The sequence below is a fragment of the Manis pentadactyla genome, chromosome 5 (genome assembly GCF_030020395.1).
Source record: "Manis pentadactyla isolate mManPen7 chromosome 5, mManPen7.hap1, whole genome shotgun sequence".
Lineage (NCBI taxonomy): Eukaryota > Metazoa > Chordata > Mammalia > Pholidota > Manidae > Manis > Manis pentadactyla.
In genome coordinates, this window is record NC_080023.1 from 95,616,716 (window position 1) to 95,643,184 (window position 26,469).

The window sequence follows — 26,469 nt, forward strand, 5'->3', positions numbered from 1 at the left end:
ATTAAAGAAGAACCAGGAAATCCCAGCTGAACACCCCTCCACTCATTATTTAATAAATGGAGAATGCATGATAAATAAAACAGTGGAATTCTTAGTATCAAATGCAAGGGAATGGGAAAACTGCAGCAAACCTGATGCAGGCTTTCCTCTTTTTTCTTTTTCTTCTCTAAAACAAAACATTTGTATTAACTCAGGTTAAGCACAGCGTGTTTTGAGACAGTCCCAATTAGCTGTAATTACTGTGTGGTCGAGTTGTCGCTTAACTCCTCTATGAGCCCAATAGAGCGCTTTAGAAATAAAGAGCTTCTCAAACCAAAGCACCCCCCAGCATCCATGTGAGGAATGTGAATGCTATCACACTCAAACCAAAGTATTTTGACTCTAACAGTTCCTTTTACTGTACCATTCTGGCTACGCACACTATTTGGAAAATATATGCAACTTAAATCTTATGTCTATGGATTTTGGAGGCAGAAGAGCATATAGATGTTTTGAATTCATCTCTCCTTTTTTCTAGTTTTCTAATTGGTTTCTAACATATAGAAAACCTATTTTTGCATGGATTTTGTGACAGACCTGGGGCACAAACTATGTGGAGGGTCGAGGGCTTGAATTAAGTATGAGGAATGTGAAACGGCCGAAATGAGGACTTAGAGGCCCTGCGTTGCCACTGCCTCCCTGCCACCGACTGGGGTTCACCTGGCTGCTACTTAACCTCTTTAAGCCATAGTCCCCGCTCATGTAATAAGATAGGAGAACCAAGGAGAACCTCTTCCTAGAGGGTTATGTTGGAGACTGAGGACAATAATCTAGGTGAAGGTACCTTGTGAATGCCAAACACTTCATACCAGTTTGCTTTCAGTTGGGGAACTGAACTCCAGGGGGCGTAAGAGGGATTCCAGAGCCATGAGATTTCAATCCTTTTCACCCTGAGTCCTTTTTTCTGTTCCTTATTCCCACTTTCACCCTTTTAAATGTTTTCCCAAAGGGATTCCATGCCGAGAACATAGATTCTTAAATTTCCCAGTCTGGTACTGCTGGTGGTGGGGCTCTGAGAATAAGAGTCTCTAGGGACAATTGTGTGACCCCCAACATGGCTATGAGATAGTGCCCAAAAGTAGCTTCTTCTATTTTCCAAAAGTCAGTAATACCAATGAAAGATGTAAGAATTAAAGAGAAGGAAATACTCTGCCCCTAGCCTGTTTGCAGTAATTTATTTAATTGACCTATTTCTAGGCAACAGGCATAGTTCTAGTCACCTGGTAGACTTCACAAGGGCAACTGGAGGCTGAAATTTTATTTAATGCTGAATTAAGGAATTGTAGTAAATTATTTCCCCTTGATAATATCAGATTTAAAATATTCTCGACACTTAGCTTATGTAATTGAGTATTTTCCTTACATTGCTTTGATAGATTATTAACCTCCTGTTTTCCCGACTTTGGTTAAAAATAATTCTGATATGTTGTAAATTTTATTTCTCTTTTCCTCCTTTTTGTACCCCCCAAAATTTGCTTAATTTTTTCCTTTTCTCATTATATGTTATCCATAAGAAGTTTCCCGGGTAGCTATGCTCATTATCATTTTCTTCCAAAAGAGAAGGAAGTACTTTTTTACATTTTATCTTTTCTGAAAACATCTACTATCAGCCAGGTAAAACACTCCTCCCCTACCCTGGAAAGTAATGAGTTCCTCCAGAAGAACTGAATTTTGGAGTGAGTTTTGGAAGAGGGTCCAGTTGGTATTCACTATATCATGAAACAGCTTCCAGTATCAGGAAAAGCACATGCACCCTGTGGAATCACAAATACTGCTCTGTTTGCCCACCTGAGCCATTTATTAGATGAAATCTGAGAAAAATGAAATGGTCTCTTTCCTGTGTTTGGAAAACCACTTTACTGTGTGGGCTTCTTTAACATGATCTATAGGGATCCAAGGAACACCAGGTGGCTACCAGAATAACACAGGATGACATTATAACCTTTTCTTACGTGGGGTGAGCGTGACTGAGTGTATACCAGAATTGCAGGCTCATAGAGCAACCTTGGAAATTGGACTTATAGGTTAGCTTTCTTCTTTTAGAAATAAAGGCACTGAGATCCAGGTAGTAACTTGCCCATGGTTGTCATTCAGTTAGTGGTTGATCCAGGAATGGGATTGTGTCCTGGCTACTCACCCTATAGAGCAGCGGAGAAGCTCAAGGTCTGTAACGGCATAATGGGGAAAGAGGTGCTCTGTAGGGAGGCAAATCCGAGAATCAGAAACAATGCTTTAAAAAACAAAAATGCTCCACACCAAATGCTAACTTTGCATCATTATCATATGCCTTTATTAAATTTTTGTAGAAGAGAGTTTTGTTTCTTTAATAATTGTCAATGACAATTTGACAAAAAAGTTGGAGATTCGATTTCAAGTTTGGTCAGATGAAAGTAGTCATCTTTACTACTGCTTCCACTCAAAATTATCAAGAAGCTTAGCCAAGTATGTGACTATAATAAAAGGCAAATTAAATGAACCCTTTCCATTTGTCCTAGGAGTATAGGTCCTGAGACAGACAGCAGTGTAGGGACAAATCTATCTCCCCATTTGTTACTGGCACTTGGCCCCTGTATTAACAACCTGCAGTGATCACCTGCTTTGATAATCTTTCCTACACTGTTCACTCCCACACCTTGGATGTCTGATTGAGTTACAGGCAGAGCTTTTTAATGATGTTGAAGAGCGTGTGTTGGTTTCCTGGTTGATCCTCTTCTACCAGCCAGGTCTCCAGACTTCGTGGGTGGATCTGGTGCTGGGGAACCTTCTCTATTCCTGCTTGCTCTACTTTTCCGGGAGTATGCAGCCATGCCAAGTTAGCTAGCAGAATGGAATGAGTAACTTGCTGGGGATTAGCCTAGACTTTAAAGAGGAAGATGCTCTGACTCCCAGGGAACATCCAGGTTGCATGGTGGAACAGGAAAACCTTAGAGATGGGAGGAAAACGAGAATGAATATTTTACCAAGAAGGAAAACGGAGATCAATTTTAACTGTGTCACAGATGTTCTTTAGGTGAGCCAAGAAGAGAAATCTCTGCTGTTTTATTTTTGCTTAGCTTATAACCAGATGAAGTTTTCCAATAAACTAATAATAACTGACTATCTTGATTTCTCTACAGTCTATTCAACTAATCAAGAGATACGCACTGTCTGTGGCATGACTAGTATATTTGGAAAGAAATATTGATGAGAAAAGACTGCAGCAATATAAAGGAACCTCCGGGGGTGGTTTTAACCTTCCTAGGTTAAAGTGAAGGTGGGAACAGAGTGTTCTCAATGAGAAGAGAGCACCTTTTCATGCATACCCTTGAGGACAAGAATCATGTCTTAATTTTCTTTGTGTCTCTAGAACGGAGAAGAGAATTTGGCACTTAGCAGGTGCACAATAATGTTTGCTGAAGGATTATTGACGATCTTTCCTGCTAATGTAGGAAATGAGTAAATTGCTTCATAATATTCCACTAAGTGACATCCCTTGTCACTTTTACCCACTTCCCTGCTTAGGCTACCACGGTGAGGAAGTATATTTTGGCATATATAGTGGGGTATGAAATTCATTTTTCTATGGAAGACATGTTTACAATGACAGTTTAGATATAGTTGAAAACTATATGGGAGATACAAAGAATTTTTTGGGTTATCCAGGAACTCAGCAAGTCATACAACAACACAGATTCTGGGACCAAACACATTCAAACATGGGAACCCACCCCTTTTTCTAAGTTAGGTTTATGTCCACTTGTCTTTTTTTAAAGTGGGCTTTTCTATTGTTCTAGCTGCTGTAAGTCTGTGGAGAAAATAACAAATACCAACAGTGCCTTTCATCCAGGATAATTTATCATTGGGTACCTTTTTTGGGTGGGGTGGTGGTGGTATGTGTGTGCTTGTGTGTGGTGTTCCAGATTTATCCATGGTTATTTTATATGACATCGCAAGGAATTTAATTGGGCATGAAAGATAGATGCATATTAAGCAGTTAACTAGCCTGTGTGATTAATGCAGAGAGTAGCATAGTGACCTTGCGAGAAGGAAAGTTGAATCTAGTTTTTGTTGTTAGAAAAAGTTCTGTGGTCATTTTGGAACTTGGGGTGGGTAGATTTTTAGGGAGAGGAAAGAAAATAAGAATAGCCTTTTTTTTTACCTGGGAATTCTTTACTGACCCATCAGTATAGCATTTGGTGCCCTTCCTAGAAACTCGGGTAACTTTTCCTTAACCAAAAAGTAATCACACTGTATTTTAGTTTATCTCTCTCTTCTATAGACCACCTTGAGTAAAGCACTTGAAGGCAGGAATTCGTAGATTAATTTGAGTGCAGTAATTGGAGGTGTTTGGATTTTATTTTGAGGATGCTGAAGAGAAAAAATGTTTTATGAAGAGTAAAAGCACAACAGTCTGGAGGTCAGATTTGAGGAGAAAACCTGAAGGTGATGAGACAACAAATCCTATCCATGAACATATGAGGGAAAAGGAGGTGGTGCAGTGGTGACAGGAACAGAATAGAAGGAATTCATAAGATTAATTTCCAAAGTAGAAACCAGAGATTTTCCTGAGTGTGAGAGATGGGACAGAGAGAAGGGAAAAGGAACCAAAGTTTCAAGTCCAGGAGACTTTTTGTTTTGTCTAAGCTGGGGGGTAAGACTCCACAGCATTTGTACACGTGCCAAAATTGTTTTCCAGGTCTAAATAGTTTTCCTCCTGTCAGCATTTCCATTTTCCCTCAGTTTCCAACTTCATTTATGGACCTCAAAAAAAGTTAGGTTCTGTAGTTTCATATGTTTTCCAGTGTTTTAGTTTCCACGTAGTGGTGTAAAAAAAAAAGGGAATTGAAAATGAAGAAAGCAGTTTGATGGCACTCTGTTTAATATTGTATCACTGGCCATTTGATCTGCTCATGAAGTTCGGTTTGTCATTTTTCTCCTTTAAAATGTAAGTTTCACAGATTGAAAGACTGTTTAGTAGTGAAAAGAAGTAGAAAATTATCTGGGAGAAGAGAGTGATCACATCTTCGGACAGACACAGAAACAGAAGCCCAGGGAAACTGCATGATTTGTGGTGGGTCTTGTTGTCAGTTAGTGACAGCATATGGTGATTAAAACCTACATGTACTGACTTTCAAACCATTGCTTCTATTATATGTCATGGTAATTCTGGCAAAACTACAGATGATGTGTGAAATCTTCCAAATGTTTATAACTAAGCTAACTCTTAAAAGTTATTGCTCAGACATAGCATGTATGACTGCAGAGAATATGCAGGAATTTAGAAAACTAAATTTCTCATTCAGTTTCTACTTAAATTTAGACTGTCAGAAAGGGTAATTTGGCATTTATTTCCTCAACTGCAGGATAACCTTTTTTGAAACTTCCTATTGGAGAAATAATTTTTTCTGGGTTTCTTACATTTCTGTACATCTTATGAACAGAGGCACTGTCTTTCTTTCAGATTGTTCTTTCAAGGCTGTTGGTACAGCAAACAACCTTGGAAGAGAGAGGAGCAAAGGTCACATATGCTTACTACCCAGTGTAACAAAGATAATGCCTTTGGAGTAAAGTACAGATATGCTTACTGTTTACTGTAAGAGATCCAGGTTCCCTGAACTCAGGGTTCCTGTCTTACATACAGTGGAGTGTGCAGATGTCCATCCATCTGAACCATACGTGTCCCCTCTGTGAGAGCTGGGATTAAAGGAAACTGATACAAGTATGCTAAGACCCATCCTGCCTTGTTATGCCATGAGTAATAAAGCTTTTTGTCCTTTAGGAATCTCATATCTTCTGCCAATATCCATGAAACTGTAGGAGGCTAACTTGTTAGCTGCAAGAAAGATCTCAGAAACTTCATAGATCTTGACACTTCCTAGATGGAAAGGTTTATGGCCTAGGAAAGGAAATCTGATTATTGCCTAAGCATAAAGGAAATTCAGAATGCTTTATATCAAGTTTTACTTAGACTCCTATAGTTTTAAGTAAAACAGCCTACGTTCCAAGTGTGGCATTAATACACTATGGGCTCACTGATAGGATTTGTGTACTACTATTTGCTCTTACCCATTACAACCTTTATAGAGATTCACATAGTTTTGTTGTTATATTCTAAATGTTTTTGTAAATTGTTAGGCTGAAAAAAGTTATTTTTTTGGACACTTATGCAAGATGAACTGGCAAGCTGATATTATGTAATGATTTGTATAAACAGTGTGACTGAAATGGATGGATTGACCAAACTAGTTCCTGAATGTTGCTTGTGTGACTTGAAGAACTTCCTTGAGGTAGATTCTTCTTCCTGCTTGAATCTGGAAACTCCTTCTCCAGGTGTGATTATAATCATATTATCAAAGCAGTTTGTTCTTGGTAGTTAAGCAGACTGAGAATTAAAATAGACATTGTCTATTTTATTTTACTTTATTTTTTAATGTTGAAGGGTTTTTAACTTCTATAAACTTTTTCTTTTTTTTTAAATTGATATACAGTCTTATTTTAGTTTCAGATATACAGCATGATGGTTCAGCAGTTACCCGTATTATTAAATCCTCACCCCCACTAGTACAGCTACTATTTGTCAACATAGGAAGATGTTACAGAATCACTGGCTATATTCTCCATGCTGTACTACTATCCTCATGAGCAAACTACATTATGATTGAGAATTTTAGTGTCCCTGTATTTCCCTCACTTTCCCCACCCACCCTTCCCAACCCCTCCCCAACTCTTTTCTCAGTGTCTCTGAGTCTGCTGCTGTTTGTTCCTTCTGTTTTGCTTTGTATTTATATTCCACAAATAAGTGAAATCATATGCTATTTGTCTTTCTCTGCCTGACTAATTTCACTGAGCATGATACCCTGTAGATCCATCCATGCTGTTGCAAATGGCAGGATTTAATTTTTTTTAATGGCTGAATAATATTCTATTCTATATATGTACCACATCTTCTTTATCCATTCATCTATTGATGGACACTTAGTTTGCTTATGTCTTAGCTATTGTAAATAAGGCAGCAATAAACATAGGGGTGCATACTTATTTTTGAATCAGGGATTTTTGTTTCCTTCTGGTAAATTCCTAGAAGTAGAATTATTGAGTCGAACGGTATTTCTATTTTCAGTTTTTTGAGGAACCTCCATACTGCTTTCCACAGTGGCTGCACCAATTTACATTCCCACTGACAGTGTAGGAGGATCCCCTTTTCTCCACATCCTCGCCAACAGTTGTTATTTCCTCTCTTTTGGATAGAGGCCATTCTAACTGGTGTGAGGTGATAACACATTGTGGTTTTGATTTGCATTTCCATAGTGATTAGCAATGTGGAGCATCTTTTCATGTGCCTGTTGGACATCTGTATTTCTTTGGAAAAATGTTCAGGTCCTCTGCCAAATTTTTAATCAGGTTATTTATTGAGGATCGTTTAGCTTTACTTCTAAGTTAGAAATACTAAATGTGAGACCTAACTAGAAGAGAATACCATGAAGATTGAGTGACAAAAGGGAACCTATTGGATACATGTTCCGTTAAGGTCCAGAACAAATAAATCCAACATTTACACAAATGAGCACTAAAGACTTAATTCTGGACTGTAGTAAGAATGTAGTTAACAAGTTAATAATTTTTCCTCCAACTCTAATGTTTGTTTAATCATTTTCCTAGGATAGGGTTTGAAGCTAACAATGAATCTGGCTGTGCTGCATGTCTCTTTTTAGACATTAACTCAAGTTAGTTCTAAGGTATAGTATACTTCTGTTTCCTTTTTAAGCTTTTTAAATCATTTTTTTTTGTGCAGTAGAGTTTAAGGTTGTTATGTCATATTGAGGATGTATAGAAATATAGAATGGCTTCAAAGGTGAGTGAGAGGCCAAGAAGGGTGCAAAGATAGTGAGAGTAAAGAGAAAAGGTGCACAGGAAGCTTTACTTCTAATATGAAATGCTTCCTATGAATTTATTAGACACAATGGCTCATGTACAGAGGGTATGAAACTCATCTGAGGAAATTAACAAGACTTTGCTTGAAGAGGATGTAGTTTGACTCAGTAATATGTAGTTAATCATTCTAGAAATTAACACTGATAACCTTTTCTGTATTACATATATATATATATATAAAAGCAAAAGCCTGCATTTCTAACTAGCCAGGTCTGTTCATTTGGGAAAAGACCTTGTGTTTATAGTATGCACAGTGATCTCTTATACTTTCTCTTCCACATAGCCTACTTTACTTGCTAGCCATCTGTGGCAGATTACATTTTCCAAGAGCTCCCGTCCCATATGCTCTTCTGCAATGTTACCTTTCCATCCCCTCCCATTGTGAGGGGGAGTCCATTTCTTTACCTCTCAAATCTGAATGTGCCTTGTGACTAGTTTGACCAGTAAAATATGGCAGAGCCCTGAACTGGCCTGGCACTTCCCACTCCTGCCTCTTAGAAGCCAACTGTCATGGAAGAAAACAATCACCTTGAGAACACCACACAGTGAGAAGTCCCAAGCATATGAAAGGGCCTCGAGATGCCACATGGCCAGAGAGGCCCGTGAGCACCACGGAAGCAGGTATGTGAGTGAGGACGCCACGGTGGAAGTGGATGCTCCAGCCCTAGCTGCCTCACTTCACCGCATGTGAATCCAAGTGAATCACTGAGCCCTTCCTGGATTACTGGCCCACAAGTTTGTGAGCAAAATAAAATTATTGTCTTAAGCCACGTAGTTTATGAGGTAGTTGTAACAACAATAAATATTTGGAATATGATCAGTCTGGACAGGATGGTAGAAGTTGTAGAATACTAATCAATAAAAACTATACATTTTGGGATTTTTTTTCAAAATGAGAGGAATAATAGTGGTCATTCATTAATAATTCATTCACAAGAGTGAAAACAAAGTGACTTTTTCTTTTTTCTTTTGCTATCATTAATCTACAATTACATGAGGAACATTATGTTTACTAGGCTCCCCCCTTCACCAAGTCCCCCAACAAACCCCATTACAGTCACTGTCCATCAGTGTAGTAAGATGCTGTAGAGTCACTACTTGTATTTTCTGTGTTGCACAGCCCTCCCCATGCCTCCCCCCACCTTATACATGCTAATCTTAATGCCCCTTTTCTTTCCCGCAACCCTTATCCCTCCCTTCCTACCCATCCTCCTCAGTCCCTTTCCCTTTGGTAACTGTTGGTCCATTCTTCGGTTCTGTGAGTCTGCTGCTGTTTTGTTCCTTCAGTTTTGCTTTGTTGTTATACTCCACAAATGAGTGAAATCACTTGGTACTTGTCTTTCTCCACCTGGCTTATTTCACTGAGCATAATACCCTCTAGCTCCATCCATGTTGTTGCAGATGGTAGGATTTGTTTTCTTCTTATGGATGAATAATATTCCATTGTGCATATGTACCACATCTTCTTTATCCATTCATCTACTGATGGACACTTAGGTGGCTTCCATATCTTGGCTATTGTAAATACTGCTGCGATAAACTTAAGAGTGCATATGTGGAATTCCTGGGTCAAATGGTATTTCTATTTTGAGCTTTTTGAGGAACCTCCTTATTGCTTTCCACAATGGTTGAACTAATTTACATTCCCACCAGCAGTGTAGGAGGGTTCCCTTTTCTCCACAACCTCGCCAACATTTGTTGTTGTTTGTCTTTTGGACGGTAGCCATCCTTACTGGTGTGAGATGTTATCTCATTGTGGTTTTAATTTGCATTTCTCTGATAACAAGTGATGTGGAGCATCTTTTCATGTGTCTGTTGGCCATCTGAATTTCTTCTTTAGAGAACTGTCTATTCAGCTCCTCTGCCCATTTTTTAATTGGATTATTTGCTTTTTGTTTGTTGAGGTGTGTGAGCTCTTTATATATTTTAGATGTCAACCCTTCATCAGATCTGTCATTTATGAATATATTCTCCCATACTGTAGGATACTTTTTTGTTCTATTGATGGTGTTCTTTGCTGTACAGAAGCTTTTCAGCTTGATATAGTCCCACTTGTTCATTTTTGCTTTTTTTCCCCTTGCCTGGGGAGATATGTTCATGAAGAAGCCACTCATGTTTATGTCCATGAAATTTTTGCCTATGTTTTTTTCTAAGAGTTTTATGATTTCATGACTTACATTCAGGTCTTTGGTCCATTTCGAATTTACTTTTGTGTATGGGGTTAGACAATGATCCAGTTTCATTCTCTTACATGTAGCTGTACAGTTTTGCCACCAGCTGTTGAAGAGACTGTCATTTCCCCATTGTATGTCCAAGGCTCCTTTATCGTATATTAATTGAGCATAAATGTTTGGGTTAATGTCTGGAGTCTCTATTCTGTTCCACTGGTCTGTGGCTCTGTTCTTGTGCCAGTACCAAATTGTATTGGTTATTGTGGCTTTGTAGTAGAGCTTGAAGTTGGGGAGCAAGATCCCCCCCACTTTATTCTTCCTTCTCAGGATTGCTTATTCGGAGTCTTAGGTAGTTCCATATGAATTTTAGAACTATTTGTTCCAGTTCGTTGAAGAATGCTATTGGTAATTTGATAGGGATTGCATCGAATCTGTAGATTGCTTTGGGCAGGATGGCCATTTTAACAATATTAATTCTTCCTAGCCAAGAGCATGGGATGAGTTTCCATTTGTTAGTGTTCTCTTTAATTTCTCTTAAGAGTGTCTTGTAGTTTTCAGGGTATAGGTCTTTCACTTCCTTGGTTAGGTTTATTCCTAGGTATTTTATTCTTTTTGATGCAATTGTTTTCCTGATTTCTCTTTCTATTAGTTCATTGTTAGTGTATAGGAAAGCCACAGATTTCTGTGTATTAATTTTGTATCCTGCAACTTTGCTGAATTCTGATATTCTAGTAGTTTTGGAGTGGAGTCTTTAGGGTTTTTTATGTACAATATCATGTCATCTGCAAATAGTGACAGTTTGACTATTTGCAGATATAAGAGTATTTTACTATTTGTATATACAAGACAGGAATCTTTACTGATCTGGATTCCTTGTATTTCTTTGTTTTGTCTAATTGCCATGGCTAGGACCTCCAGTACTATGTTGAATAACAGTGGGGAGAGTGGGCATCCCTGTCTTGTTCCCGATCTCAGAGGAAAAGCTTTCAGCTTCTCACTGTTCAGTATGATGTTGGCTGTGGGTTTATCATATATGGCCTTTATTATTATATGACATTGATACTGGATTAAGAATGAGAAAATTTAGAGTTTAATTCAAACTTGGGTGAGTAACATAACCAAGTTGGGCTCCAATCTTCTTGTTAAAAGTGAAAGTTGGATACGATGTTCTCTAAGTTACCTTCTAATGTCATGATTCTTTGTGTTTTTGTCACTTCTGTTAACACCACACTTACACATCTTTTAAAACATGACTTACATTTATGTAAGACTTAAATGTGGAGCCTCTGGATTATTTCCATGTTGGGTATATAACAATGGACATACACTTCCCTTAATAGTGTGGGTAAAATTGTAATATTTCAAGAATATCTTGCCTGGCTTTAGTACACCTGCATATCAATAGGTGTTCAGAGGTGGAAAGAAATATGGCTTTAGTGCATTTGTATCATTCTTCAGGGATGAAGAGAAGTTCAGCTCCACATCAATGGGTAATTACCTGGGTAAGGAAGCCTTATCTGTACCTGAGAGGGAGGGCTGGTTTTGCTTCTGCTGGAGCAGAAAAGAGAGAAGGCCCTGGACTGCAGTTTGTAAGCAATAAACAGATTTTAAACTTTATTTCTCCCTTTGACTGATTTTGGTTTTTAGAGGAATTTGCCCTGGGATTTCTTCTCCCCAGACTTACATCCAGCACAGTCAACAGGATTCCTCTGAACCTGAAATCTGTCATAATGGGTGTGAACTTTGGGAGGGCCACCCCTAGAAATGATGGGGAGAAGTAGCGCTTGCACTGAGGGACGGTGTCTACACTTGTGTGGTTGTGGAGGTGCAACCACCACTGATGGCTGCACCAACCCCGGCCTGTGGCCTGAGCCTAAGGCTACTGCTTCTGCCGCTGTTGGTGTTCCTGCTGCCGGCCAGAGCCTGGTCACATCTATGGAAAGGAGCAGAGGTCTGGGTCACCTTGATAGAGAAGCTACTGGGAGCTGTGTACCACACCTTGCTGGCTATGGAGCCCATCACCGGAACAGCTCCGACCAAGGTAATAACCACCTATCCCATCGTGGGGTGGGTGAGAGACTGGGCCCAAAGGCCGCGGAGTGGTGTGGCACAGATACCTACCTATCATGTAACTGGCCATTTGCCTTTGGCATCCCCAGGGAATAATGAAACAGACACATTGACCCAGGTTCGCTGGCTAGAAGGAATGTCTGCCTCTGATGTGACCCAATGGTTACATCAGCGTTTGTTGCACGTGGGGGAAAAGACAATATGGGCCCGTTGGTGGGGCTTGCCATTGACCTTTGAAGGAGTCAGTAGAGCCTGGAAGGAGTGCCCTGCACATTGTGCAGACCAGCAAACCACCATGAGGGCCCTAGAGCATTTCTTTGCAGCCTATGGCCAGTTGCTGGTGATTGAAAGTGATCAAGGCACCCACTTCACCCACTTTATTGGACATGCATTGCAAGGATGGGTGCAGCAATTAGGAGTAAAATGAATGTGGCCTTGGACAATTCAACACATGGACTGGTGATGGCTGGCTCTTCTGGCACCTTGGGGAAAAGGCCTGGAAGCTGGCCTCCTGAGTATTCCTGGAATAACAGCAAAGTGGCCCCCCAAAATCATAGTTATTTGCTTCTACTGTCTTTGTGTCCTGGATGCACCCCCTGGCTGCAGCTGCCGTGTGATGGCTGGAATGGAAGAACTTTTAACTTAATCTTCATGGGACTTTGAACCTAGCTGAATCCTCTGGCTTGAGAATTACCATGATTGCGTTGCTGTTTTCAAGAAAATAATGCTTAAAGAGAAGCTTGACTTTGTCTAATGTTTGGTAAAAGTTTTGTGAGCGATCTAGCATAGTTGTTAGGAATGAGTAAACAAGTGTAGAAACATATTTTGTGCTTAGTGAGAGATTGTGCTGTAAAGTACATTTACTTAATCTGCATAGCCTGAATCCTCTGGCTTGACTATTATCAAGATTTTATTGCTGTTGCTATTGTATTTTATTAGATTGGTTGGAAGAGGGAGAACACGTGAATCGTAAGGTGAGATTTCTGGAGGGGTGGCCTGTGAGTAAAATTGTAATATTTCTAGAATATCTTTCCTGGCTTTAGTACATCTGCATATCAATAGGCATTCAGTGGTGGAAAGAAGTATGGCTTTAGTGCATTTGCATCATTCCTCAAGGGTAGAGAGAAGTTCATCTCCACTTTAATGGGTAATTACCTGGCAAGGAGGGCTTATCTGTACCTGAGAGGTGAGTGGGAGGGCTGGTTTTGTTTCTGCTGGAGCAAGAAAGAGAGAAGGCCCAGACTGCAGTTTATAAGCAGTAAATGGATTTTAAACTTTATTTCTCCCTTTGACTGATTTCAGTTTTTTAAGGTATTTTGCCCTGGGATTTCCTCTCCCCAGACTTAAAATAGTTAAAGGAAAAAATTGTCACAACTTATTTCAAGGTAGTTTTGAGGTTTGAAATGTTTACAGTAAAAAGTTAAATTGCACTGGAAAAATATGTCTGTCAAGGACAAGAACCTGCCCCAATGTGCATTTGCATCTGCAGGGAAACCCAATTATAACAGCTATTTTGAAGGACTAATATCACTGGAGACTGAGCAGAGTGACCCTGTAGTAGAGCAAGCAGGTAACAGTGTGTCCTAAAAACTGACCTAGACAGGAACATGTACATGGTGAGCTCACCCACATTTTGTTATTGGCCCATGAAATTCTACATTTGATCTAAAATATTGCTGCTGAAACTTATGTAAAGTAAGGTTATAATTAATCACTATGGTAATTTTAATAATTATATGCCTCAGGTGAAGTGAGACACTAACTAAAATTGTACAATATGGTTCCCAAGAGCTCTCTTTTTAGGTTGGACATGGTAAATTTTGCAATCAAATACTTCTCAGTAAATCTTATGTAAGACTGACATAAAGTGAAAGAAGCAGGTCCCCAATCAGTTTTTGGGGCTGCTAATTTAAGATCCATCTCAATGAAACATTTAGTGAGCCAGCTCCAACCCAGGGCAGGCCACATGCCATATTTAATGGCAAACAAGTGTCTTTCTTCCCCATGATTTCCTGAGGAAAGTGGCTCATTGGTGGAATAATTTCTCTCTGGTCTGTTACATTTTATATAAGAGTTAATGACTCCTTGATTGCAAATGATGATAAAATTTGACATAGGCTTTTAAAGTTCATCATCGTGAAGATTACTACTGTGTAAAGGCTGCTCGGTGAGGTGGCATGCATCCTGCATCCTGGGCTTCCCTGTGCTACTAACTAGTTGTGGAACCTTGGGAACAATCTTTGATCTTTCTGAGTTTTGTTTTTTCATTTTTTAAATGACATGGACTTCAAATTTTTTTCTTTCATGCCTATTCCCAAAATGAGACTTTAATGAAAAGGAGGTCTTTCCCCTTGCTAGTTAGACAGGGTGCCTCCCCACTGCCCTCTTTTTTCTTCCCTCTTTCTCCCAAAGGCTTATGTCTGTAACACCAATAATGGTGACAGACTAACTAGTGCATCTGTCTCTCTGTCAGCCTTGTTATTCTCCTTGACTGCTGATATAGCCTCTTTAACAGATCTCTTCACACCCATTCTCTGGTTAGTTCCCATTCAATAGTTGTTTATAAATAATGCTCTTAAAAAGAAACACCAAATTTTATCACTTAACTTCTCTCGTTAAGCCATTAAAAATGCCTTCACATGGCTTTTCAGTTTGAACCCCAAACCCTTAACATGGCTTACTGGACTCTTTACTTTTTAGTCCCTACCTGTGCTCCTAGTTTTCTCTTTCCTTTCACCCTCTCCTCTCACCTTGCTGCAGGTTGGAGTTGTCCCACAGAAGAGTGAGGTGGTGGCTCAGAGAACATGAGTCCAATTGACCCTTGAACAATGCAGGGGTCAGTGGTGTGGACACCTGTGCAGTTGAATGTCTGTGTATAATTTTTGACTCCCCCAAGACTTAACTGCTAATAGCCTACTATTGATTTTATGGTAATAAATGATAAAATAGACTAGTATCAACATATATTTTATGTGTTCAAGACCTACCCAACTTTCTTGTAATTTTTTTTCAATATTTTTAGGCAGTGCCGTTTGTGAGGTTTTTCAAATTGTCACACATCTCCAAAACATTTTCCAATGTTTATTGAAAAAATCTTCATATAAATAGACCTGCATAGTTCCAACCCATGGTGTTCAATGGTCAACTGTACTTTGTTTTGGTTTAAATTTGCTGCAGTGAATACAAAGGATATACTTTTACTAAAGGGCAGCTCTTGATACTAGATTGAGGGATGTTGCTGGGTGTGAATTCTTAAGTCTTCCCAGTTCTTCATTAGAGATGCACTCAGTTTTGTGGTTATGGAGTTTTTCCTGTCTAGGATGAAAACTGGTTTCTTCTGTTCCAAATGTGTTTCCTGAAACTCCAAAGGTGGTATGTTACATGTTGAAAAATCTGCCTTCTTATGGCTGTGTCACCTGTTGTTAATGTGCTGTTTCTGGGTATATATTCTTCCTAAGCTAAAGGGGCCATCTTGCTACCTGGTTCACAACTTATATAATAATGATTATATATCACACATGTATACTTACATGGGACAATAACTAAATCTCCTATGGAAGAGAAACAATATAGAATAAGACTTATGCGGAACATTCAGCAGTTCAGCAAAGGTATTAGAGAAGAACAGTCCTGAGGCCTGGAAGTGGATTTGAGCCCAATTCTATGAATACCAACCACTACTAGGGCTTTTTTATTATGAACTTTGAGAAACCAAGCTTTACTTTTGTTTGCTATTTTTTCCCATTGATAAAAAAAGTGTTAAAAAAAGAAAAAATGAGTCCTTAGAGAACCTCAGAAGGATGTTTGCTTATAAGACAGGCAAGTATACTATGTTTCTTTCTCAGTGGGTCAGAAAAGAGAGACTATACAGTCAGAAGCAATGACTCCTGGAAATAGGAAAAGAAACAAAAGATTTATCCAGCTAGAGAGATAGGAGGAAAAGGAGAATGGGCAAAAGCTGCTCTGAGATTGAGATCCCATAGATTTTTCTGGTATCTCTTTCTTCTACCCATCCCTCATCAACAGCATTCCTCTCCTCATCTCTTCTGATTTCCCTCTAATTTCTTGTGATCCTCTCCTTTTTAAATCAGACTGGCACCTTTGCTGCAGGACATAGGGTCTATTTCCAATGGCTAAAAGCTTTGCCATTGCACTGAGAGTGTCATTCGTGTAACAGGCAACCCAAAATAGAAATGTGACTACATGTTCCCTGGAAAACACGAGTAGATATGGCTAGTTACCCTAGGTTAACTGTTGTAACAAACAATACCATAATCTCAGTGACAAAACACTCGAGAAGAAGTTGCTTGGATGCAGTGAGGGTTGGTGGAAGAGGGAATGGGAAGAAGAGGGATTTTGCTTGACAGTGATTGAGGGACTCAGGCTTTCCCCAAGCTGCTGCTATTCCACCTTCTAGGTTATATCCTCCTCTAGGACATGACTAGATGAATAAAGAGAGATTATTCGTGGGAGGGTTGTATTAGCTAGGCCTGAAAGTGGCGTACACATCCACCTACATACTGCAGGCTAGAACTGAGTCACATGGCTGCACCCACTGCGAGGGCAGCTGGAAAATATGGTTGTTTTAGTTTCCTGGGGTTGCCATAAAAATGTACCACAAACTCAGTGGCTTAAAATAACAGATTTTATTCTCCCACAGTTATGGAGGATAGAAGTCTGAAATCAAAGTGCTGTTAGGGCCATGCTCCTTCTGAAAACTCCAGAGAAGGATCCTTCTTTACCTCTTCTTAGCTTCTGGTGGTTGCTGGCCATTCGTGTTCCTTGAATGTAGCTATACTGCTCCAATTTCTGCCTTGGTCTTTGCATGGCTCTCTCTCCTCTGTGTCTCTACCCTAATTTCCCGTGACACCAGTCATTATATTAAGGTCCACCATAATCCATTATGACCTTATGTTAATATGATTATATCTACAAAGACTCTACTCCTAAATAATGTCACCTACACAGGTCCTAGGGGTTAAGATATTAAACATCTTTTGTTCAATCCACAACAGTGGTCCAGCTTGCTGAGCAGAAAAGAGAATTTGGTGAACCACTGTCCAATCTCTGCCTAGTTAAGATTCCCTACCACAAATAAGTGAGCAGGAAAGCCTTTTGAGGGCTTTAGAGAACTAAGCCTACATTTATAACATTGTTTCTGTGAGGAATGTGTTTTTAACACCAGACAACTCTGACTGACAAATGAACTTTTGGAAGATAATCTATTTCTAATTTCTAAGAAATTATTTCTTATGCTTCAGGGAACTTCACCCCACTTAACTAACGTCACAATTAAAAAAAAATAAGATTTGGTAATACTATTAATTTTAATGGTTTAATAAAATAGAATAGGCATGTTAATATAATCACCTCTAAAGCTCCATGCCTATAAAATATGCTTAACATAAAACAAAGATTTCCTTTTTCGACTTGGGTCACCATCATCTGACCGTAGTTTCTGCTCTTGGCATTTTTGCTTTTAGTCTTTACGCATCTTAGCACACTTTATTACGTGGATGCTCTTCATTGATGCCAGACATGATTTAATTAAAAAAACAACAACAGTGGCCTTAGAATCAGAAGAACTTTAACTCTTTATCTTATTAACTTTGTTATTTGGGCAGGTTACCAAAACGGCTTTTTATCTCAGTTTTTTCACCTGTGCTGTGATTGATAGCAACCTTTTCCCTATGTGGTTGTGAGATCCCATAAAGTCACTTAATATTTGAGGACCTGCCATATGCCAGTATTGTTATAAGTGCTTGGGAATTACCCATGAGAACAAAGATGGATCTCAGTCTTCATGGAGTTTCCACTCTAAGAGCTAAAAATTATTTAATCATAAAATGATTTACAAATGTATTATCATCATTGCTATCTTGTTTGCAGCAACTCCAACTTCTCAAATATCTTATCTCCAGTATCTCAAATAAGATTTCAGAATCTTATTTGAAATTATACATAGCTCCTAGATGTCAGGAAGTACACAAAATAAAGGAAAATCAAAGAAATGAAAATTTACTCATTAGAAGTTCAGCCATAACTATAAATTCATGGTGAATATTGAAAATGTATACTGCACTTAAAAATTATCTGTGGGGCCCTATTATATTCCATGTGGTGTGTTAGGTTCCACGTGGAAGGCAAAGATAGACATCAGTCCTCCCTACAAGGAGTGTAGAGTCGAGTTGGACATATGCCCACTCAAAACTCCACGATGGGGACAGAAAATGAAGAGTACCCAGCAGGGAGGCACAGAAAAATCTAAATTTTCAAAAAAGCAACTCAAACACACCATAATATATTGTTCTCTGTAGCATATTTGCCTTCTAACACCGTAATGGGCATAGCTCTACTAGCACCAGTTTATCTACTTGCTGAGACTTTTCTTTTACACTTAGAATATAGTTGATGACATTTATGGTACGCTGAGATAGTGTTTCTACAGCACTTTCACCCTGTAAAGGAAGCATATTGTATAAAATTTGGAAGAACATTTTAGAACAACACCAGCCCTCCAGGATGTTACAGTTCATTGTCAAAGCCAGAGTCCTGATCAGAGTATTCAGAGTCATCTGCCACATGCGTGGATGTTGGCAGAGAAAGCCCTTGTACAAGAGCTGTCCAAACATGATCAGAAGTGACTAATTCATACGGTATTGAAAGCTGAAGTACGTTGTTTGTGATTCACATTGCAGAGGTGATGTAAAAACAATGACTAGGCTCCTGATAGGATCACCAAACCCACTGAAAAACACATTCTGATGTCAGAGGAGAGTGAAGGGTGTTAGTAACACATCTCCTCTCCAGTTGGTAGAAGTTTCCCTTTTTCCTTCTTTTCCCCTTTTGTGGTGTCATATTTTTCTAATATGTTTGTTAAGTAGTTCCCATTTCAGGACTTTGCTCTTCCCTTTACCTAAAATATTCTTCCTCCAGACAATTGCTTGTCTTGGTGCCTCACTTCATTCAGGTTTCTAGAGCATTCCTTTGCACCTTAGCTAAAAAAGCATCTGTCTCCCATCACTCCTTATCATACTTTTTTCCCCAGAGAACTTGCCATTATTTTTGTTTATTGTCTAGTTCCCCTGTTAGCATATAAGCACGGTGATTGCAGAAACCTTGCCTGTTCGCTCAGCATCATATCCCCAGTGGTTAGGACGATATATTCCTAGTGTTTAGTTCCTGGCATGCAATAGGCATTCAATAAATATCCACTGAGTAAATGAATCTAGTTTCCAGGGTGAGGGTACTCCTAAGAAAGGTCAAATGAGTGGAGTTCAAAGGGGACAGGTGAGGGAGTAAGTGAGGGGATGGGGGACAGGGTACAGTGGAGGAGCGGAAGGGCATCATGGGGGATTCTGATGACGGCTCTGATGACAGTGGCACTTGGGCTCCTAGAGGCCTCTGTAGAAGTTCCCATAGGGTTTGTTCCAGATAAAAGAGGCCCATTGCCTCTGTCCTGGCTGTGGGATCTGAGGCACCACTGGTGGGGTGGGTCTAGTTGAACAGAAGGAGGGTGGAGAGAGTGAGAGGCAGCCAGACTCGTTGGCTCTGGATGAGGATGTGGTGAGGGTCCTCTGGGTGGTAAGGCAGAGAGAGACCATCCCAACAGCAGTACAGAGAGAAGGTAAATTTTTCTTCCTAGTTTACTGGAAAGATGAGTTCCTAATTTTGATAGCCATTTTCATGTAAGAAACATTTTTAAGGTAGACTTTCTGAGTTGAAAATAACCAATATTTGCAGTAATAATGATAGGATTAACAAGAGCAATAATGCATTTACATAGGCACCTTCAATTTCCAAAGTGTACTTTCATATTTTATCTTACTGATCTAAACCTGACTCTGTTTTTACATTTAAGGATTCTGTGTATTATACTTTGAGTTTGTTTTCTAGGAATAGGGATGACTGTTAAGCATATGCATATGCTAAAACATGTTAGGCTGTGGCTTCATCCACTAAAACATTTAATAAGTTTACGGCCATTTCAATCTGATAAATGGAATTGAGTTCCTTGTTATAAAAATAAGACCTGTTTTTTTAGCAAGAAGAATTCTGGGAATTTATATTAGAAGCTTCTCTATAGCAGGGATTGTGTTTTATTCATCAGTCAATAGTGAGAATTAGGTTAAGCAGATTTGTAGATCAGTTATAAAGTGTTTTAACTCTATGACTTTCTTATATTTGTATTACCTGTAGTGCCTTCCTTATATATTCGACAAACCTTGATTAACTGCTTTTAATGTGCCATACATCATGCTTGGTTCTGGGAAATTCATGTCCCCCTACACACACACACACACACACACACACACACACACACACACACACACACACACTCCTTGGCTTAAGACACCCTGGCCTGTCAAGAGAAGACAGTTGGGTAAATGTGCAATAGTGCTACAGGTGCTGTGTCAGAAGTGTGGAAAGGGGAGGCACAGAGTGGGGACTGGTCCGTGTTACCTGTTCTCAAGACATTATGACAGAAGTCATCCTTGAGCTAAGTTTCAGTTGATTATTTGAAGTCAAGTGAAGAACATCTTTAAAATGTAACTTTCTTACATTCACTTTAGGGTATTAATAGCTAATCCTTTTCCTTGAGTAGCTTTTTTATTGACTGAAATGTACCTCATTTCAAAACAGGTTCAGAGAAGCATTCAAGAATGTTATAGGTTTCTCATTATGCATTATGTCTGTTCTGTGTAGAAGTACCTGTAGGAAGAAAATTAAGTGCGGGTTTTCTGTGTGGGTTGAGAGTTAATCGATTTGAGGGTGTTTCAGAAACCAACCAGCAGAGTCCCCAAATCATTCGAGTCCCTGGCCTTCTTTTTTCACGGCTTTCTTCATTGTGAGCGGTCCCTGATGGTAATTGGTGGAATCAGATTTAACAATGCAGTCAGATAAACAGTTGTGGCAGCTGCTGCCATGGCAACGTCACCGTCCTCCCCCTCCCAGTGCGCGCCCCTTCCCCACCCCTCCTCCTCCTGCTGCTTGCCTCCAGTAAGTGTATACTCGCTGGCGGTCTGTGCAGGCGGCAGGGTTTAATGGCAGAGCTATTTTCTTCCCAAACTGTTCAAAATGATGAACGAAGATGCAGCTCAGAAAAGCGACAGTGGAGAGAAGTTCAATGGCAGTAGTCAGAGAAGAAAAAGACCCAAAAAGGTAAATTGCCACAATTAGGAATGTCTATATATGGATGTGTATGTGTGTATGTTTGAGTGTGTGATGTCAGTGAGGCTTAGAAACCGTGGGGCATTCTGAGTAGCTGTAGACTGGAACAGTGTCAAGTAGTGCTTTTTAAAGAGACAGGTGCAAACTGCTGCTTTTGGGGAATGGGAAAGGAGCCGGGCATGGTTCGTGGTGGATACGTTGACTGAAGCATGGTGGAGTGAACAGAGATAGGTGTTTTGGGCATGTGGATTATTGAAGATTGTGGCCGCCAATGGATGCTTCTGGTGCTAGCCCAGTGCAAAGAGGGTCATTTTATTTTTAGAATGAGTGAGTTTAGAAGAAAGTGTTAAGCAAGGTGGATTGTGAAATAAAGGGAAGATTTTTGGCCAGATGTGTTTGCTTGGTGATGATCTTGAGATGGCTAGACAGCAAATGCCTTTCGATTTCAGGCTAAGTGTATTCTTCCTAAGAAGAAAAGACTGTTGTGACAGGAGAAATATGATCCCCAGCGTGATATTTCTTTGGTTTGTTTAGCTGCTCTCCGGTTTTCCCAGACATTAGTGTGATAGTCCTTTCATTGATTAAGATAAACAGCTAAAGATATTATGGGCCAGGGGGTGCTAGGCACACAAAGCAGTCTGTAGGATTTCTTACCCTGGCATACGTTGCCATACCCTTGATTTCATGGAAATGATACCAGTGAGAAACAGTGGGAAAAGATGCAAACTATTCGGCCCCACCCAATGCCAGCACTTCTTTCTTTATGGCCTGACTCCTTCTGGTAACTGTTGCAGTTTCCCAGAGCGCTTTGAGCCCTACCTCTGAAAGAGATGCCTGTAAATAAATTCTCCTGAAATCCCTTTACTGATAATTTGGGAGAGATAGGAGATATGATTCTCGTGTTTATGGTTTCAGTGTTAGATGATTTTGGATTTTGAATGAGATGATCAAAAAAAAATTATCATGAAGATAGGAATATTTTTCATTTTGACAGTGTTGAAATTGTATTGTGCTTTGACATGGAATGTCTCTGGTGTCTAAATGTCTCATAATCTCAAAAATTTGAAATAATTTGAAACTTATAATGTTGAAAAGATTATTGTATTAGCAAACAAGGGATTTATGTATTTTTATGGTGCCTTGTAATTTGATAAAAATGAGCATGCCCACATACAAGAAAAATATAATAGCATGAGGGTAATGATGCAATCTGATAAAGGCAGAAGGATAATTCAGGGTAGGTAGGAACATGGGTGGAATGTCCTTTTGTACCTAAGGATTTCTGGATCTCCCAGCCCTGAGATTTTTAGTTAACTGATAAACATTTAAAAAGGAGGAAAAACAAACAGAGAAGAGAAAGAGAGCAAGAGAGAGGTAGAAGGAAAGAAAAAAAGGATTTTTTTTTTGCTTGAATTCACTTCAAAATCCTCTTAATTTCTCTCTGAAGTCTCTGTAATGCATTAGAAACAATATACTCAGAACTATTAAAGGAGTGGAGAATGTATTTCAAGGAGATTTTTAAGATCTGAGTGATGGTACTAAATTCACATGACCAAAGCTATTTTGAAATATTTGAGGCAATGGAGAAGATAAAACCATCATATGTGATAATTTTAATATTTTTAAGCTCCATTTTCTCAAGCATTTATTCTAGGAATAAATTCGTTCCCAAACTTGCTTTCAAATGATAGCAATTAATAGCAAGTTTTGGCAAGTGTGTGTGTGTGTGTGCGTGCATGCATTCAGAGACATATATCAAATGAGCTGTAAAAACACAGTGAATATTTAGTGTTAAAGTAATTTCATCTAAAAGAACACACATATACGTCCTTTAGCTTGTCAAGTCAGACTCAAGTGGGTTTGAATCGTAGCACTATCCTTTAACACTGCATGTTGGAGCATATCCTTTAAATTCTCTGATCCAGATCCTCATCTGCTAAATATGAATAATTGTATATACCTTTTGGTATTTTGTGAGGATTAGAAATAATGTATATAAGATTCTGAGCAGTGTTTAATATGTAGTTAATGTCAGTAACTTTTAGTGTCATTACTTTTCTCTTAAACTGAAATTTTTTTTGGAATGAGCACCGTAGAATGAAAAACTGTTTATATTTTTGAAGGAGGCAGAATATAATATTGGTACTTTGCAAAGGCTATGTGGTCATTTTTCAAAATGTCAAAAGTTATATGCTGTAATTGGAAACTTTTTATCTCATACAAATTATTGAGATTTATGTAAATATATCCTCCCTTGGTCTTCATGTCTTTTTGCAGAGCAGGTAATTGAAATTTTCATACTTAGAAACTGGACCATTAAATGTGCTTTGATGAGGAAACAATAATCAAGAAATAAGCATCCCTAAGAAGGATAAAATTTGAGGAAAACAAGAAGCCTATTAAGGATGAAAACAAGAACTGGAGCAAAGTCAATGCTGTATCACTCCAATTCTATTGTCTGTTGTTCTACCAAAGGTTTACCCTGAATCCACTGTAGGATTATATAAGGCAGCCAGGATTATGGACCACCAGGCTTACTGTGGCCTGGTTGTTGATCTAACATGCTGAATCATATTCCTTGAAAACACATGCCTCTTTCTCTAGTAAATATTTAACAGATGAGCCATAATCTCCTTGTTTATTCTACACCTCATAAACATAATTCTTCTGAGGGACAAAACCAAAGGGTCTTTTGCCACAAACCCCACAATGTGAGAAAATCAGCTTAAAGAGTTTATATTAGAGTTTTAGTGAGTACCTTGAAGATAGAAAATTCTTTCAGGTTTTTAAAATAATGTCTGTTCTGACTTCAGTAACTGAGCTTGTCAACCTTCATGCAAAGTCTGCCGAGAACACACCTGTGGCTGAATGTGTGGGGGCAGCGACTCACTGCGGTGAGGGAGGGTGCACATCATGAGGAATGGAGTTGACAAGGGTTTACAGGGCTTGGGCTTTGGATGAGTAATCTGGTGGAGGGAACAAGAAAGTGGGGTTCACGCTGCATGGGGTGTTTCAGAAAGCCTGGGAAGTTCTGTGATCGCGTCTCCCTGTAGATCTTAGCTCTGGGAGGGCAGGCTAAAGCTGCAGCTGGTAAAGAGGCAGCAATCTCTCATTGAGTAAGAGGAGGGGGATATCTAGTATTTTGTGGCTTGGACAATGTTCATGTTTTGTCTGCGTTCAGGCATGATAAGGGAGTGGTGCCGTTATTTGTCCTGTTCTGTTACACTCACAGTATGACCTGGAGCGATGATGACGCTCTGTAAAACTTTTATGTTCAGTGGGAGAATGCCAAGGCCAAGCTGATAGTACCAGGCCAGTTCCTGGATGTTTGCAGTTGCTTTTCTCTTCCTCAAGCTTGAACACAAAGATATTTTTGGAGAGAGATTTATTTATTATTAGGTGCTCTTTAGTGTCCAAAGAAAGTAAATCAGATAGTACTGTTACTAATATATTCAGAGAACCCTTTTTCATTTAATACTTCAGCAAATAGTTTCCTTAAGTCCCAGTTAAATCACAGAGATCGTGCCCAAGGTGCAGATTTGGGGTCGACGTTCTAGTGGTGGTTCAGTGGAGAAGGGAAACTAGGAACTACCCTCATTCTCAGCTGGAGTCATGGACCAGAAAGGAGCACTGGGACCTATGAGAAATGTATCAGCATCAGAGTTTTTCGCTTATTCTAAATCTTAGACAACTCTATAAAAATTTCTTATTCCAGGAAATATTCTGGCATATTAGATAACATAACCCAAGGCCATATTGATGTGCAGCACCTCACACTTTTCAATTTTCACTTTTCAATGACATGACTGTGGATTTGTCCTGGAAGAGACTGCAGGAACCTTCAATAATTTACATAAGTGAAAATGTCCAGGCATCAGTCCCACAACAAAGCAACTGTGAGTTCTTCTAAAACAAATGAAATGGCTTAATAACTATTTTTCCTTATTTGGTAGAATGACTATATAAAGGTTAAAATATCAGTACTATGGATTTCAACAGAGTAGTAAGATAAAATGGCTTTGTGAGATACCTTATATTCATTCAAGATGTTTGGTTCTGGACCATTACTTAAAAATATTCATGAACATGGCAAAGTATTTTTGGTTATATGTATTTTTATTGCTGTTTACTTGCCACTGCCTAAATAGACAGAAGAAAGTGGTGCCAGATGTATGACTGAAATGTTGCACCATTGAAATGTGAATGAGAGACATAGTAAAAGGTTATTGTCACAGCCGCCACACAAAGTATGGCTTTTTTTTAATGGAATCAAGAGGCAGATCCAACATTTAGATGTTCAAATCATCTTGCAGTCAAATTAGTTGTGAGTTTAGTTGGTGCTTTATCTAGTTCAATCAGGTCTAGAAAGGCTTTCTTGTGTAATTTATCCTGATTAATATCCCCATTTCTTCAGTTTTCCAAATAGCTTAGGATTTACCATTTATAAAAACATCAATTCATAACCCAAAATTGCATGTGTTGCCTGAAGACAGCAATTCCCCATCATTGAGGGTATTTAGAATGACCATCTGTCAGAGACTATGGAAATTTTTTTATTGGATAGAAAAATCCCTGGTATTCTGTGACTTTCTATGTCTGTCTCTCTGTTTTCATCTCTTTCTACCCACTTTTATATTACTGTTTTAAATTCCTAATTTCATGTGAAAGTAATAGTCAAATATTAATCTTAAAGTATCCTTTTTAAAGGGTTAAGTGCTATCTGCTCCCCACAACTATGAGAAGTACCTGGATTGCCTATAAAAGAACAAAATGCTTAGGACTCTCTTCAGACCTGGTCAATCACTTTTGGGGATTTTTAATGGACTCCCAACTCTTCTTCTTATGTCCATCAGACTTAAGAACCATTGCTTTTGAATGGGGTTAGCAGGCATGAAGTTGAGTCATTTTAGAAAGAATTTCTAATTTATTTTGGATGTGTTAGATTATTAGTCAGCTCTTAGAGTTACATGTGTTTCATTCAAGTCTAGATGGCAATGGCAGCGACACAAGAGCACAGAAAGCATTTTCCCCCACCTTACTCTTACTCTGTGTCTAGGACCTAGCATTGCTTTGTGTACACCATCTCATTTAATCTTCAATCACTCTC

At 39.0% G+C, this 26,469-nt stretch overlaps 1 protein-coding gene across 3 annotated transcripts in view; it reads left to right on the forward strand.

Annotated features, from left to right (window-relative positions):
- The first annotated feature begins 21,201 nt into the window (after positions 1-21,201).
- ANK2 (ankyrin 2) overlaps positions 21,202-26,469 on the forward strand; it is a 323,577-nt gene continuing 318,309 nt past the window's right edge. For all 3 annotated transcript variants that reach the window (XM_036920818.2, XM_036920824.2, XM_057502564.1), the window contains exon 1: positions 21,202-21,353. In XM_036920818.2, coding sequence (XP_036776713.2) covers positions 21,270-21,353 — 84 coding nt within the window. In that variant the 5' untranslated portion in view covers positions 21,202-21,269. The remainder of the gene's footprint in view (positions 21,354-26,469) is intronic.